A 16,415-nucleotide genomic window follows, 5' to 3' on the forward strand; every position below is an offset into this window, starting at 1 on the left:
GCTGCAAATGGCACTATTTAATTCCTTTTAATGACTGAGTGATATTCCATTGTATATATGTACCACATCTTCTTTATCCATTCCTCTATCGATGGACATTTGGGTTGCTTCCATGTCCTGGCTATTGTAAATAGTGCTACAATGAACACTGGAGTGCATGTATCTTTTCAAATTATGGTTTCTCCAGATATATGCTCAAAAGTGGGATTGTTGGGCAATATGGTAACTCTATTTTTAGTTTTTTAAGGAACCTCCATACTGTTTTCCATTGGTTGCACCAATTTACATTCCCATCAACAGTGTAGAAGGGTACCCTTGTCTCAACACCATCTCCAGTGTTTATTGTTTGTAGATTTTTTTGATGATGGCCATTCTGCCTGGAGAAGGAAATGGAAGCCCACTCCAATATTCTTGCTTGGAGAATCCCATGGACAGAGGAGCCTGACAGGTTACAGTCCATAGGGGTCGCAGAGTCAGACATGACTGAAGTGACTTAGCACACACACATGCAACAGCAGGTTAGACATTGAAGAAGAAAAGATTAATGAAAGAGCAACTATTAAACTAAACCACACAGAAAAACAACAAACAACCTCAGTAACATGTAGAACAATTTCAAGTGGTCTAAACAATTGTGTAATTAGAGTCCAGGAAGGAAGAGAATAAACAAAAAATATTTGAAGATGCAATGGCTAAAATATGCTATATTTGGTGGCTGGACATAGAGATAATCAAAGAAGAACAAAATGTTAATAATTGTTGAGCTGGGTGTTGGGTATATGGATGTTTAGACAACTCTTCTCTTTACTCTGTATATATTAAATTTTTTTCATATTAAAAAGTTGTGACTAAATAGATAATTGATTTAAGAGTAAAAGCAAACATTTTAAAACTTCTGAAAAAAATGAAAATTTTCATGATGTTGGTATAGGCTAAGGGATTTTAGAATAAGCACAAAAGTACCCACCATAAAAGACAAAAAATGACAACAAAAAATGAAAACTTCTATTCTTGGAAATAGACTATTGAAGAAGTGAAAAGACAAGACACAGAGAGGGGAATATGGTCAATGTCAAAGGACTTGTATTCAGGTCATATAAGAACTTTTATAATTCACTAGGGCTCTTCCCAAGTCCCATCTACCAGAGGCAGAGCACACATCTAACTGTTCACCCCCAGAGCAAAGGATGGCCAGGGAATGGCTGTGTGTCAAGGTATGGTTGGAGTGCTTGTTGAGTGGGACAGAAGAAGAGGTGTGAGGTGGATGGGGCAAGCTGTGACTGTGGACGGGGGCTTCTTTAAGTATTGTGTTCTGGCAGCAGAAACCCCAAATTTGCATCTTTAACAAGTTTCCAGGTAATGCTCTACCCCAGAACTCGGTTGCTTATTAATAATTTTGCGAGTATGAGGGCCATTTTACATGGTGGCAGTGGTCACAGTGGCAGCTGTGGGTCAGGTCTAACGTGAAGTCACTTAGGAGGTAGCCTCACCCTTTCTTTAGACATTAATTAAACTGTAAGCAAGTTATTCCCTTATTCACTGCCTTTCTGCCTGAGAAAACTGGAGTTATGTCCATTTCTGATAATAAACCACTGATCGATACAAGTGAATACCAGAAGTAGCTGGGAATGGCAAGAAGTATCTATCAATCTTATGCATTATATCAGGCTGCTAAGTCTAAAGCATGTATCCTTGATATTGGAATAAAGCAAGAGGAGTGGGGAGAAACTTTGTCTCAAGGCCACTGGATTTACTGGCTGAGGTAGGTTGTGGATCTCTGAGCTAATTAAGTAGGGGAAGTGAGTTGTAACAGCATGGAATCTGGTGACCAGTCATTCTGGTTTTTTGGAACAGAAGGGTTTCCCAGGGTGGAGGCTTCCAGAGCTAAAACTGGTGAAGTGTCTGGTGAACTGCTGAGCTGGTCCCTCTAGTGTAAACTTTCCTTAGTTATAAAAAGAAGTTGCTGATAAGTGTGAAGAAATTAGGGGAGATGAAAGGTGAGAATCTGAGGAACTGATTACAGGAGACACTGGAGATTGGAAGAGCACAATTGCTGCTGCTGCTGCTAAGTCACTTCAGTCGTGTCCGACTCTGTGTGACCCCATAGACGGAAGCCCACCAGGCTCCCCCGTCCCTGGGACTCTCCAGGCAAGAACACTGGAGTGGGTTGCCATTTCCTTCTCCAATGTGTGAAAGTGAAAAGTGAAAGTGAAGTCGCTCAGTCGTGTCCGACCCTTAGCGACCCCACGGACTGCAGCCTACCAGGCTCCTCCATCCATGGGATTTTCTAGGCAAGAGTACTGGAGTGGCTTGCCATTGCCTTCTCCGAGAGCACAATTAGGGCAGGGTTAATTGCTGTTCATAGGGAACAACAGCATAAAGCAAAGGGCAAGATGACTGAGAGCCAAGAGTGTGGGTTACAGAGTCACGTAGACTTGGGTTTGAGTTCCCAAGTCTTTGTTTACCAGCTGTGTGACCTTGAGCAATTTACATCAAATTTCACAGTGAAATGGGAAAAACAGTGGTACTTAACTATTGTGAAGTATAATTGAAATAAGGCATACAAAGCATTTAGAAGAGCTGTGCGGCTCAGAGTAGGTTCCCCAAAACATGGTAGTGGGTGGCATTATTATAATCATGACTAAAAAGTCACATAAAATGACCAGGCAGAAGTTCTTGGGCAGAAAAATGTAGGGAGAAGTCAAAGAAAATGGATGAGGGAGTCTAGATGAGAAAGCTCTAAATATTACTTCTTGGTGACTCAATTTCATCACTCTCTGCATTGTGTACTTCCAAGTGCAAATATGGCTTCCCAGGTGAAGCCAGTGATAAAGAACCCACCTACCAATGCAGGAGACCTAAAAGACATGGGTTTCATAGCAGGGCTGGGAAGATTCCCTGGAGGAGGGCATGGAAACCCATTTCAGTATTCTTGCCATGGACAAAGGAGACTGGTAGGCTATGCGCCACAGGGTCACACCGAGTTGGACACCACTGAACCATCTTAGCACACACCCATGCAAAAGCAAATAAGTAGTAACTGGGTTGAGCAATGTTTTCTACACAGAAGGTAATTAAACAGTGAATGACTCTAAAATTCAACAATGAAAGTTTAATTTTTAATTGAAAGGTAGTTGATTTACAATATTCTATTACTTTCAGACATACAACAAAGTTATTCAGTATTTTTATAGTTAATACACTTAAAGTCACCATAAACTAATTGGTTTATTTCCCTGTGCTGTACCACGCATCCTTATTCCTTCTTTATTTTATACATAGTAGTTGTGAGCTTAATCCCCTGGTTGTCAAGTGTGCCCCCATCCCAGTAGCCACTGTTTGTTCTCTGATTCTATGAAATTTTAAGACATATATTAAATTACAATTAAGAGAATAGAGTTTGCCAAAGGGTCAGAATAGAGAAAATGCTTCTCAATGAGAGAAAAGATGAACTTAACATCAGTCAGTAGTTTAGTGCCCAGTCGTGTCTGACTCTTGGCAACCCCATGGACTGCAGCATGCCAGGCTTCCCTGTCCAGCAACAACGCCTGGAGCTTGCTCAAACTCATGTCCATCAAGTCAGTGATGCCATCCAACCATCTCATCCTCTGTTGTCCCCTTCTCCTCCTGCCTTCTGTCTCTCCCAGCATCAGAATCTTTTCCAAGGAGTCGGTTCTTCACATCAGGTGGCCAAAGTATTGGAGTTTCAGCTTCGGTATCAGTCCTTCCAATGAATATTCAGAACTGATTTCTTTGAGGATTGACTGGTTTGATCTCCTTGCAGTCCAAGGGAATATCAAGAGTCTTCTCCAACACCCCAGTTCAAAAGCATCAATTCTTTGGTGCTCAGCTTTCTTCATAGTCCAACTCTCACATCCATACATGACTACTGGAAAAACCATAGCTTTGACTAAATGGACCATTTTTGGCAAAGTAACGTCTCTGCTTTTTAATATGATGTCTCAGTTCAGTTCAGTTCAGTCGCTCAGTTGTGTCCAACTCCCCGCGACCCCATGAATCACAGAATGCCAGGCCTCCCTGTCCACCACCAACTCCTGGAGTTCACTCAAACTCATGTCCATCGAGTTGGTGATGCCATCCAGCCATCTCATTCTCTGTCGTCCCTGTCTCCTCCCGCCCCCAATCACTCCCAGCAGGTTGGCCATAGCTTTTCTTCAAAGGAGCAAGCATCTTTTAATTTCATGACTGCAGTCACCATCTGCAGTGATTTTGGAGTCCCCCACCCCCCAAATAATATCTGTTACTGTTTCCATTGTTTCCCCATCTATTTGCCATTAGGTGATGGGACTGGTTGCCATGATCTCAGTTTTTTGAATGTTGAGTTTTAAGTCAGCTTTTTCACTCTCCTCTTTCACTTTCATCAAGGCTCTTTAGTTCTTTGCTTTCTGCCATAAGATTGGTGTCTCCTGCATATCTGAGGTTATTGATATTTCTCCTAGCAATCTTGATTCCAGCTTGTGCTTCATCCAACTTAACATCAGCTGGCTTCAAACAGAAGTGGGAGGAGACAGAAGGTGGGAAGGAAGAGGGAAGGAGGCAAGAGCAGTTACCCAGTCTGGCAAGGAAGGGACTGTTTCCAAATCCAAGTGGGTGAGCATTTGGAGTGCTCCCCTCTGGGATTCATAACAAGTTATTTTTAAAACTGAGAAAGAATCATAACATTTTTATCAAAAGAATTTTTCCCTCAGAGTTTTCTGGATGGCCACCTTTACCTCCTTATTCCTCAAGCTGTAGATCAGGGGGTTCAGCATGGGGATCACTGTGGTGTAGAACACAGAGGCCACATTCTCCTGTGCCAGGAAACTGGCCGTGGAGGGTTTAAAGTACATGAATGCAGTCGTTCCATAGAAAATCCCCACGGCTGCAAAGTGGGAGCTGCAGGTGCTGAAGGCTTTGGACCTTCCCTCTGTGGTGCTGATGCGGAGAATACTGGTCAGGATGAAGGCATAGGAAATTAGGACTGTTGAACTGGTGACTATGAAGTTGAATACAGCAAAAATGAAGACTATCATCTCAACATGGTAGGTGCTAGAGCAGGTTAGCTTCATGAGGGGGAGGATTTCACAGAAGTAATAACTGATGAGGTGCTCACAATAGGACTGTTTCAACATGAGGCCAGTCTCTATGGTTGAGCCAATGAGCCCCATGGCATAGACCCCAGCCACCAGCAGGGAGCAGACTCGATGAGACATGATGATGTTGTAAAGCAGAGGTCTGCAGATGGCAGCATAGCGGTCATAGGCCATCACTGTCAGCATGTAACACTCAGCAATGACAAACACCAAGAAGAAGTAGAGCTGGGACATGCACCCTGCATAGGAGATGGTGTTCTTCTCTGACACAAAGTTCACCAGCATCTTAGGGGTAATGACAGAAGAGTAGCAGAGATCCACAAAGGACAGGTTGCTGAGGAAATAGTACATGGGGGTGTGAAGGTGGGCATTCAGACAAATCAGTGTTATTACACCCAGGTTCCCTATCATGGTGACCAAGTAGATCCCAAGGAAGAGGAAGAAAAGTGGGAGCTGGAGCTCTGGCCGATCTGTCAGACCTTGAAGAATGAACTCTGTCACTGTAGAGTGATTTTCTGTAGCCATTCTCCTCTGGTTGGGGGCCCTGTGGGGATGGGAGAGAAGAACTACCTGAAAGGCTGCTTCTTGCACTGCTTGGTGAAGCTAGTTTTGAGCATTTGGGACCAGCAGAGTGATCCTGGTATCTTTCCTGATGAATATTCCCTCATCCTGATGTTTGTTTTGGGAGGAAGACCAGACCTTGAATATTTCAAAGGTCATAGAAATGAGAAGAAAAATGGAGCAATATCCAGAACTTTTACCATATTCGTATCTCTGAAATATCCTAGAGCAGTGGGTCTTAAAGTCTAGTCCCTGTACTCACATTGCTTGCATCACCTGAAGACATTAGAGATGCAGATTCTGTGGCCTCATCCCAGACCTCCCAAGCCAAGAACTCCGGGATGGAGTCCAGTGATCTGTGTACCATACTGTCTCCAGGTGAGGCTGATGAAGGTTCAAGTCTGAGAACCTTGTTATCCTGTAGATAATAAGCAGTAGAATTCATATTTTGTAGTTGGAGATGTATTTTGCTTCTGAAATGAAACTTCCCTGTGGTCTATGGAAGTCCTAAATGTTCACCGATTGTGAACATATGCAAACTTGTCTCAAACAAATTTAGTGTCAGGGTGATATGGTAGTTACAACAGTATCACTGAGTTACAAGTCAGTTTCTGTATCTGAAATATGAAATTAGTGATATCAATTCCTAATGTGGTTTTAAAAATAATATTGGATAATATATAGTTAGAAAATATTTTTCAAAAAGCCAGTTCCATAAAAATGTGATGTGTCATTAGGTGTCTGGAATTCTTCGTGGTCTACAGAGGTTCTGATTTAATCCTTCTGTGCTGAGGCCTCAGTCTTGGCACTTAGCATCGTCTAGAGCAAGGGACCTCAACCTTTGGGATCTAATGCCTGATGATCTTAGGTGGACTTGATGTAGTAATATTAAAGTGCACAATAAAGATAATGTCCTTGAATCATCCCAAAACCACCCCATTGCTGCCCGGGTCCATGGAAAAATTGTCTTCCACAGAACCATTCCCTGATATTCAAAAGATTGGGGACCACAGGTCTAGAGTAGGACTCAGTAGCTACTCTTACTATTGTTGTTGTTTTTATTTTCAGATCATAATATAAAGCCAGATCTCCTTATTGACAAAGTACTCACATTAAACACATGGCTAGAAGAAGCATGGATCATCATTGCTATAGATATCCATTTTCTTAAATAAATATTTCTTAAGCTAAAACCCTAAATTTGCACTATTTTCTTTGCTCACTTTTACAGCTACTAACTTTTATGTAATGCTAGTCAAAAGTCAATCTCATTAACTCCTCCCACAAGTTTTGTGTATAAAGAAAAATATGTCTAGAGTTGAATTTTCATTCCTATGTTAATATGGAGGAAACTGAAATGCCAGACAGAAGTGACTTTCCTGAGGCTTCCTAATTATCAAAGACTTGGAACTGAAACTGCTTTCTTCTGATCATGAGCTCTTTCCTTGGCCCAAGCATGTATAGCCTTATAAACCTGCACACCTAGAGCTCTAAGCAATGCTGTGGTTGAACATGCTTTATCTTTGGTGTGTTAGATTGTGCATAGCTAATTAAAAAAGAAGAATATTGCATTATTTTCCTATTTTCTAGGAAACCTAGCCTCTAAAAGCTAAATTTACAAGCACACAACTCGTTATGAAACTTCGGACTTCTGACTACCAGTCTATTTTGTTTTCAGTAAACTATGTTGATTTGATGTAGGTTGTCTTGTGTTATTATTTAGTAAACTTAGTCTATTGAATTTCTGGACATAAATGACAAATTTTATTAACAATTTTAGATATTTAAATAAATTATCAAGGCACTATATGTGCATTGTAAGAAATCAGAAACACTAAGAAGCAAAAATGCAATGCTACTTTCCTGCTCCTTGGAAACTAACAACAATCTAGACCGTCTTTATACATCTTATGAGTGTATATATACTTATAGGTGTATCTGCAAATAGTATTTAAAAATTTTGTAACCTATTTTTTAACTGTAGCACTTCAAAATGTGTTGTGTCATTTGATTCTTATAAGAATAATAGCTTATTATTAATAAGTTATTTCTATAAGAATAATAACTCTGGCACTAATTATACTTCTCTAAGTGTAAGAGTCTTTGAATGTTTAGGCTGTGGTGTGAAGACAAGAAAGTCTGCATCGCCTTTGTAAACTTTACATGTTAAATTATTGGTGGTTAAATTGTTTGCTTCATAATAATTACTATCAGAAGTAGCTAAGATTTTTTGAATATTATTTCCATTTATTACAAATGAGAAAAAGTAGGTAGCAACAATAGATTGAAATATCTTACATATCCCCTTCTACTCAATTTCTACCTCTTGAAACTTGGAAAAATCCACCTGGAATATACCATTACCATAAATCAAAGGGCTTTACAGAGCAGTACAAAGTGAACATCATTTACTTAGTGCAGTGCTGATGGGAAAACCCTAGACAGCACTGAGAATTATTTTCTCCCACAATCATCTAATAACATAAAACAGGAAAACATGACCCCATACTTGATACCAGTCACTACAATTATTACCTCCAGTTCTAGCAGACCATCAGAGGCTTAGGATTACTGCCCATAAGAACACAACACACAAAGAAAAAACACTTACAGAAGAAGTAAACATATGGTTGAAAATCTCCTGCATTATAAACAAGAGTTCATGGAAGATATATTTTCCCTGTACAATTGCTTTAAATCATAATTAAGTACTTGTACGAGGAAAAATGGATCAGTCTCCCAGAAATTACAGAGGATGCCTAGATTTCAAAGGTCAGGAGATAAATATCAGGGAGTGAGAGGACCCTATAGATTTATATCTAATTCTATGTTTGCTCAAAGGGACCAGCATTGTCATGAAAAATAGATCTCATAGATTGGGTGACTTTTAGGTCTGCTTATTTATATAAGTACGGTCACAGCTTCTCCTGGGATGCAGTCACTTCAGAGACTGCAGACCTGAGTTAAAGAACAATTAGAGTCTTGGTTTACCCCTTTGCTGTGAATCATGTTTTTTTGTCTCCCAGGTGTGCTAATTTTCCTTTTATTGGGAGAGTCACTTTGCTGTTTGGGAAACTATAGTCTAATGCCCTCCTTTAAAACATTTTACAACCAATAACCATGTCATCATCATCATTGTCATCATTACCACCAACTACCACAATCACCACCACCACCACCTCGGTCATCACCGTTCACATTGCCATCAGTCACTCCCATTACGGTTTTTACTCATCGTTAGCTAGTCACTATTGGAGAAGGAAATGGCAACTCACTCCACTGTTCTTGCCTGGAGAATCCCAGGGACAGGGGAGCCTGGTGGGCTTCCGTCTATGGGGTCACACAGAGTCGGACACGACTGAAGTGACTTAGCAGCAGCAGCTAGTCACTATTAGGCATCATCAACTAGGCTTAAAATGTTTATTCTAAAGGATTAAAAAAAATAAAGAATTCAGAACATACTTGAATTTTTCAATAAAACAAGCTCTATACTTTCCATTAAGGAATATGAATTTATAAGGAATGCTAAATTTGTCACCTTGTTGCTGCAACTGTAGACCAATAGTGGTAAAATGGCAGGAAATTGAGGGGCATAAGGAGGTAGACATAAGAAGTCTTCACTCATATATTCTCATTCTTAAGGGGAATATAAGGCTATGCAGTTGTCAAGAATACATTCAGCAATATATCGTTGATGAAAATGTTATGAAGATTAGCTAATGAAGATTTTTAAGCTAAACTTTATCTTCTGAGATAATTGTAGATTCACATGTAGGTATAAGAAATAATATAGAGAGATCCTGTGTACCTTATGCAGTTTCCCCCAATGGGAATATTTTGCAAAATTATAATACAGTATCACATATAGGATTCTGCATGTTATGACAGAAAATCTACTGATCTTATTCAGATTTCCCTATTTTTATTTATACTCATTTCTGTGTGTACACATTTACTTTGATGCAAATTTATCACGTGCACAGATTTGAGTATCCATCACTACAGTTCATATAAATACACATCACCTTCATTTTCTAATTTTAAAACAGTACCTTGGTTTCTTATTGTCCCCCAAAGATGATTAGTTATTTTTAGTATCTTTATAGTCTCACTAATTTAATTGTATTTTTTTGTGTTTTACTCCATTACAACTACTATCTTTTTGTTGCTCAAAATTTCCTGTCTTTGGCCTATGGAATTCTCTTTATTTTGTCTCTTGAGTCTTTCGGATACGGTGCTATTAGTCTCTAACATTAAGTATTGTCTGATAGACAAGGTGGTCTGATCTCCTGTCATATATTCCATTCTTCAGACCAGAAACCAACACTTTCTTCAAGATATTTGTATTCTTTTAGTGGTGAAATGGTGTTTCAAGGCTATAAACTATGTTTTACAGGGGCTCTTGGTTTTGGGGTTAGTAATTGTTTCCAGGTCTTTCAAAAAGAACTCAAACATTTGTACTACATGGTTCTCAATAATTTTAAGGATATGTTTTGATATTCATTCTTCAGCATTTTATTGGGTGTGATGTTTCTTTTTAATATGTCACTTCAGATATCTAAATCCAAAGCAAAAGTAAAAAATATAATTCAAGGAATTTGAATTATATTTTTCACTTTTGCTTTGGTTTTATCCTTGTGGTTCCTGCTCACCACAGACTAAATCTTAATGGCCTGGTATCTACATTTGTTGCTTTCCATAAGTTTCTTCATTTTATTTTTCTTTTCTTCATTCCCTTCTTTCATGTTCTGTTTTTCCTAAAGTATTATCTGTTATATTTATTTGCTCTTCTATTACTTTTAATTCTTAAATTATTTTTTCTTTCATTTCTAGGAATTTCTTGAATTATTGTATCATTACTGAATTTTTCCTAATTCTGAATTTTGTTACTCTTTCATTCCCTGAAAGAGAATGTCTTAGCTCATTTTGATAGAGTGTGTTGTATTCATTCATTTGAGGGGACTTGCTTTGGATTGTTCTCTCCATTAGTCACACACCATATGCAATTAAAAACTGGACAACATATATAAAACAATTGTTTTTATACACTGGACACCAGGTAATGCTGACTTATGACCTAAGATAGAAGAGGAACAGATGAGGTGAACCCTATGTCCACCCTGACTCTTTTCTTTCTTTTTTAAAAAATTTATTTATTTTAATTTGAGGCTAATTACTTTACATTATTGTATTGGTTTTGCCAAACATTGACATGCATCTGCCCCAGGTGTACATGTGTTCCCCATCTTGAACCCCCTCCCACCTCCCTCCCCATCCCATCCCTCTGGTTCATCCCAGTACACCAGCCCCGAGCATCCTGTATCTTGCATCGAACCTGGACTGGTGATTCGTTTCACATATGATAATATACATGTTTCACTGCCATTCTTCCAAATCATTCCACCCTCGCCCTCTCCCACAGAGTCCAAAAGACTGTTCTATACACCTGTGTCTCTTGGTCTGGGGATCCTTTTGAGATCATGGCCCAAAGAAGGTATACGGCAACAGAGCACAGCATTTCTGGTAAACTAAGAGAGACCAGTGTTGGGAGGTTGAAGTAGCTGGAATGGCAAGTGAAGCATGAAAAGCCACAAAGAAAGAAATCTAGAAATCTCCATATAGATATCCTTGTGTCTTGTCTGAGCTTTGTCTAGGGTATGCATTTCTAAGATAAAAATCCACAAACCTGGGCAAGGAAGAAATAGCAAGAAAATTTAAGCTAAATAATTGATTATCAGAGCTACACAGGTCTGTGGGATGGTTGTCTTCCAACCACCCAGTAAGGAACTCTCCATGAAAACTTACTTGTAGCATTCCCTAGAGAGCTAAGAAGTTTGTGTCTTAGAATCAGTTCTGATTTAGTTCTTGAATAAATGCTGTACTAACAAAACTTAGATACAGTCTCAAAAACAGCAAGACAATCTGCACAAAGTTTAACTGACTGCCAAAAATAAACTTCAAGACACCGTGAAAAAACAAAAAACAGTTAAGACATTCAACAAATCTCCAGCATCTTGTCAAAAATTAGATATTCTGATAAGCAGAAAAATGTATAAGAAAAGCAAGAGACTTTTTTGATCACAATGCAGTAAGATTAGTTGTCAACTACAGGGAAAAAAAAACTATTATTAAAAATACAAACATATGGAGGCTAAATAACATGCTTCTGAATAACCAACAAATCACAGAAGAAATGAAAAAAGGAGTCAAAATATGCATAGAAACAAGTGAAAATGAAAACAAAACAACCCAAAACCTATGGGATTCGGTAAAAGCAGTGCATAGCAATACAAGCTTACCTCAAGAAACAAGAGAAAAATCAAATAAATAACCTAACTTTACACCTAAAGCAACTAGAAAAAGAAGAAATTAAGAACCCCAGGGTTAGTAGAAGGAAAGAAATAATAAAATTTAGGAGAAATAAATGAAAAAGAAACAAAGGAGACTGTAGCAAAAATCAACACAAGTAAAAGCTGGTTCTTCGAGAAGATAAATGAAATAGGCAAACTATTAGCCAGAGTCACCAAGAAAAAAAAGGAGAAGAATCAAATCAACAAAATTAGAAATGAAAATCGAGAAATCACAACAAACAGCAGATAAATAACTTTTTATTTCATAAGAGTCTATTATCAGCAACTATATGTCAATAAAATGGACAACTTGGAAGAAATGTATGAATTCTTAGAAAAGTATGACCTTCCAAAACTGAACCAGAAAGAAACAGAAAATCTTAACAGACCCATTACAAGCACGGAACTCGAAACTGTAATAAAAAATCTTCCAACTAATAAAATAATGTAAAATAATTAGCCTCCAATTAAAAAAAAATCTTCCAACAAACAAAAGCCCAGGACCAGGTGGTTTCTCAGGTGAATTCTACCAAAAATTTAGAGAAGAGCTAGCACCTATCCTACTCAAACTCTTCCAGAAAATTGCAGAGGAAGGTAAACTGCTAAACTCATTCTATGAGGCCACCATCACCCTAATACCAAAACCAGACAAAGATGCCACAAAAAAAGAAAGCTACAGGCCAATATCACTGATGAAAATAGATGCAAAAATCCTCAACAAAATTCTAGCAAACAGAATCCAACAACATATTAAAAAGATCATACATAATGACTGAAATCCAAGGAATGCAAGGATTCTTCAATATTCACAAATCAATCAATGTGATACACCACATTAACAAATTGAAAGATAAAAACTGTATGATTATCTCAATAGATGCAGAGAAAGCCTTCGACAAAATTCAACAACCATTTATGATAAAAACCCTCCAGAAGGCGGGAATAGAAGGAACATTTCTCAACATAATAAAAGCTATATATGACAAACCCACAGCAAACATTATCCTCAATGGTGAAAAATTGAAAGCATTTCCCCTAACGTCAGGAACAAGACAAGAGTGCCCACTCTCACCACTACTATTCAACATAGTTTTGGAAGTTTTAGCCACAGCAATCAGAGAAGAAAAAGAAATAAAAGGAATCCAGATTGGAAAAGAAGAAGTAAAACTCTCACTGTTTGCAGATGGCATGGTCCTATACATAGAAAACCCTAAAGACACCACCAGAAAATTACTAGAGCTAATCAATGAGTATAGTAAAGTTGAAGGATATAAAATTAGCACAGAGAAATCCCTTGCATTCCTATACACTAACAATGAGAAAATAGAAAGAGAAATTAAGGAAACAATTCCATTCACCATTGCAACAAAAATAATAAAATACTTAGGCATAAATCTACCTAAAGAAACAAAAGACCTATATATAGAAAACTATAAAACACTGATGAAAGAAATCAAAGAGGACACAAATAGATGGAGAAATATACCATGTTCATAGATAGGAAGAATCAATATAGTGAAAATGAGTATACTACCCAAAGTAATCTATAGATTCAATGCAATCCCTATCAAGCTACCAATGGTATTTTTCAGAGAACTAGATCAAATAATTTCACAATTTGTATGGAAATACAAAAAACCTCGAATAGCCAAAGCAATCTTGAGAAAGAAGAATGGAACTGGAGGAATAAATCTGCTTGACTTCAGGCTATGCTACAAAGCTACAGTCATCAAGACAGTAAGGTACTGGCATAAAGACAGAAATATAGATCAATGGAACAAAATAGAAAGCCCAGAGATAAATCCACACACCTATGGACACCTCATCTTTGACAAAGGAGGCAAGAATATAAAATGAAGAAAAGACAATCTCTTTAACAGGTGCTGGGAAAACTGGTCAGCCACTTGTAAAAGAATGAAACTAGAACACTAACACCATACACAAAAATAAACTCAAAATGGATTAAAGATCTAAATGTAAGACCAGAAACTATAAAACTCCTAGAGGAGAACATAGGCAAAACACTTTCCGACATAAATCACAGCAGGATCCTCTATGACCCACCTCCCAGAGTAATGTAAATAAAAGAAAAAATAAACCTATGGGACCTAATTAAACTTAAAAGCTTTTGCAAAACAAAGGAAACTGTAACCTAGGTGAAAAGACAGCCTTCAGAATGGGAGAAAATAATAGCAAATGAACCAACTGACAGAATTAATCTCAAAAACATATAAGCAGCTCATGCAGCTCAATACCAGAAAAATAAGTGACCCAATCAAAAAATGGGCCAAAGAACTAAGCAGACATTTCTTCAAAGAAGACATATAGATGGCTAACAAACACATGAAAATATGCTCAACATCACTCATTATCAGATAAATGCAAATCAAAACCACAATGCGGTACCATCTCATGCTGGTCAGAATGGCTGCTATCAAAAAGTCTACAAACAATAAATGCTGGAGAGGGTGTGGAGAAAAGGGAACTCTCTTACACTGTTGGTAGGAATGCAAACTAGTAAAGCCACTATGGAGAACAGTGAGAAGATTTCTTAAAAAACTGGAGATTGAACTGCCATATGACCCAGCAATCCCACTGCTGGGCCTACACACCAAGGAAAACAGAATTGAAAGACACACGTGTACCTGTGTTCATCACAAAACTGTTTATGATAGCTAGGACATGGAAGCAGCCATGTCTGCAGTCCACCTGCAGACAAATGGGTAAGAAATTTGTGGTTCAGTTCAGTTCAGCTCAGTCACTCAGTCGTGTCTGACTCTTTGCAAACCCATTGACTGCAGCATGCCAGGCCTCCCTCTCCATCACAAATTCCTGGAATTTACCAAACTCATGTCCATTGAGTCAGTGATGCCATCCAACCATCTCATCCTCTGTCATCCCCTTCTCCTCCTGCCCTTGATCTTTCCCAGCATCAGGGTCTTTTCAAATGAATCAGCTCTTTGCATCAGGTGACCAAAGTATTGTAGTTTCAGCTTCAATATCAGTCCTTCCAATGAATACTCAGGACCAATCTCCTGTAGGATGGACTGGTTGGATCTCCTTGCAATCCAAGGGACACTCAAAAGTCTTCTCCAACACCACAGTTCAAAAGTTGTGGTATGTATACACAAATACACAATGGAATATTACTCAGATATTAAAAAGAACACATTTGAATCAGTTCTAATGAGGTGGATGGAACTGGAGCCTATTATACAGAGTGAAGTAATTCAGAAAGGAAAACACCAATACAGTATTTAATGCATATACATGGAATTAAGAAAGATGGTAATGATGACCCTATATGCGAGCCAGCAAAAGAGACACAGAGGTAAAGAATAGACTTTTGGACTCTGTGGGAGAAGGTGAGGGTGTGATGTTTTGAGAGAGTAGCATTGAAACATGTATATTACCATATTAAAATAGATGACTAGTCCAACTTAGATGCATGAAACAGGGCACTCAAAGCCGGTGCCCTGGGATGGGATGGGGAGGGATGTGGAAGAGGGGTTCAGGATGGGGGACACATGTACACCCATGGTTGATTCATGTCAATGTATGGCAAAAACCACTACAATATTGTAAAGTAATTAGCCTACAATTAAAATAAATAAATTAGTTTTAAAAAAAAGAAAAGCAGAAGACGGTATGTGCAAATAGAAATATCTGTCTGGTGATATTAGATAACGATAACCCTGTATATGAGACAGCAAAAGAGACACAGATGTATAAAAGAGTCTTTCGGACTCTGTGGGAGAGGGCGAGGGTGGGATGATTTGGGAGAATGGCATTGAAACATGTATATTATCACATGTGAAATGAATCACCAGTCCAGGTTTGATGCATGATACAGGATGCTTGGGGCTGCTGTACTGGGATGAACCAGAGGGATGGGATGGGGAGGGAGGTGGGAGGGGGGTTCAAAATGGGGAACACATGTACACCCGGGGCAGATTCAAGTCAATGTATGGCAAAAACCAATACAATAATGTAAAGTAATTACCCTCCAATTAAAATAAATAAATTAAAAAAAAGAATTTAAAAGCAGCTTTATTTATTTACCCAAGGATTTTAATGAAGATGTGAACATAATGTAAAGAAACATGGAAGGTATAAAAAAGAATTAAAGTGTACTTTCAGAGATGAAAAATATAAGGTAAAATTTTTTGGCTTGGACTGCAAGGAGATCAAACCAACCAGTCTATTCAAAATGAGATCAGTCCTGGGTGTTCATTGGAAGGACTGATGCTGAAGCTGAAGCTCCAATACTTTGGCCACCTCATGAGAAGAGTTGACTCACTGGAAAAGACTCTGATGCTGGGAGGGATTGGGGGCAGGAGGAGACGGGGACGACAGAGAATAAAAGTAGCATCACTGACTCGATGGAGATGAGTTTGAGTGAACTCTGGGA

The 16,415-nt window shown here is 38.5% G+C and overlaps 1 protein-coding gene across 1 annotated transcript; it reads right to left on the bottom strand.

The window, feature by feature from the left end:
• Positions 1–4,688: 4,688 nt before the first annotated feature.
• On the bottom strand, positions 4,689–5,651 carry LOC129548980 (olfactory receptor 8A1-like). Its single transcript, XM_055415978.2, has one exon. The coding sequence runs from the start codon at positions 5,616–5,618 to the stop codon at positions 4,689–4,691; it is 930 nt and encodes a 309-aa protein (XP_055271953.2). The 5' UTR covers positions 5,619–5,651.
• Between the last annotated feature and the right edge of the window lie 10,764 nt (positions 5,652–16,415).

Source organism: Moschus berezovskii, chromosome 25, assembly GCF_049115385.1.
Source record: "Moschus berezovskii isolate FMDL1 chromosome 25, NW_MosBer_1.0, whole genome shotgun sequence".
NCBI lineage: Eukaryota > Metazoa > Chordata > Mammalia > Artiodactyla > Moschidae > Moschus > Moschus berezovskii.

Coding starts and splice junctions, on each gene's coding strand:
- LOC129548980 (XM_055415978.2), bottom strand. CDS start 5,618: ATGGCTACAGAAAATCACTCTACAGTGACAGAGTTCATTCTTCAAGGT.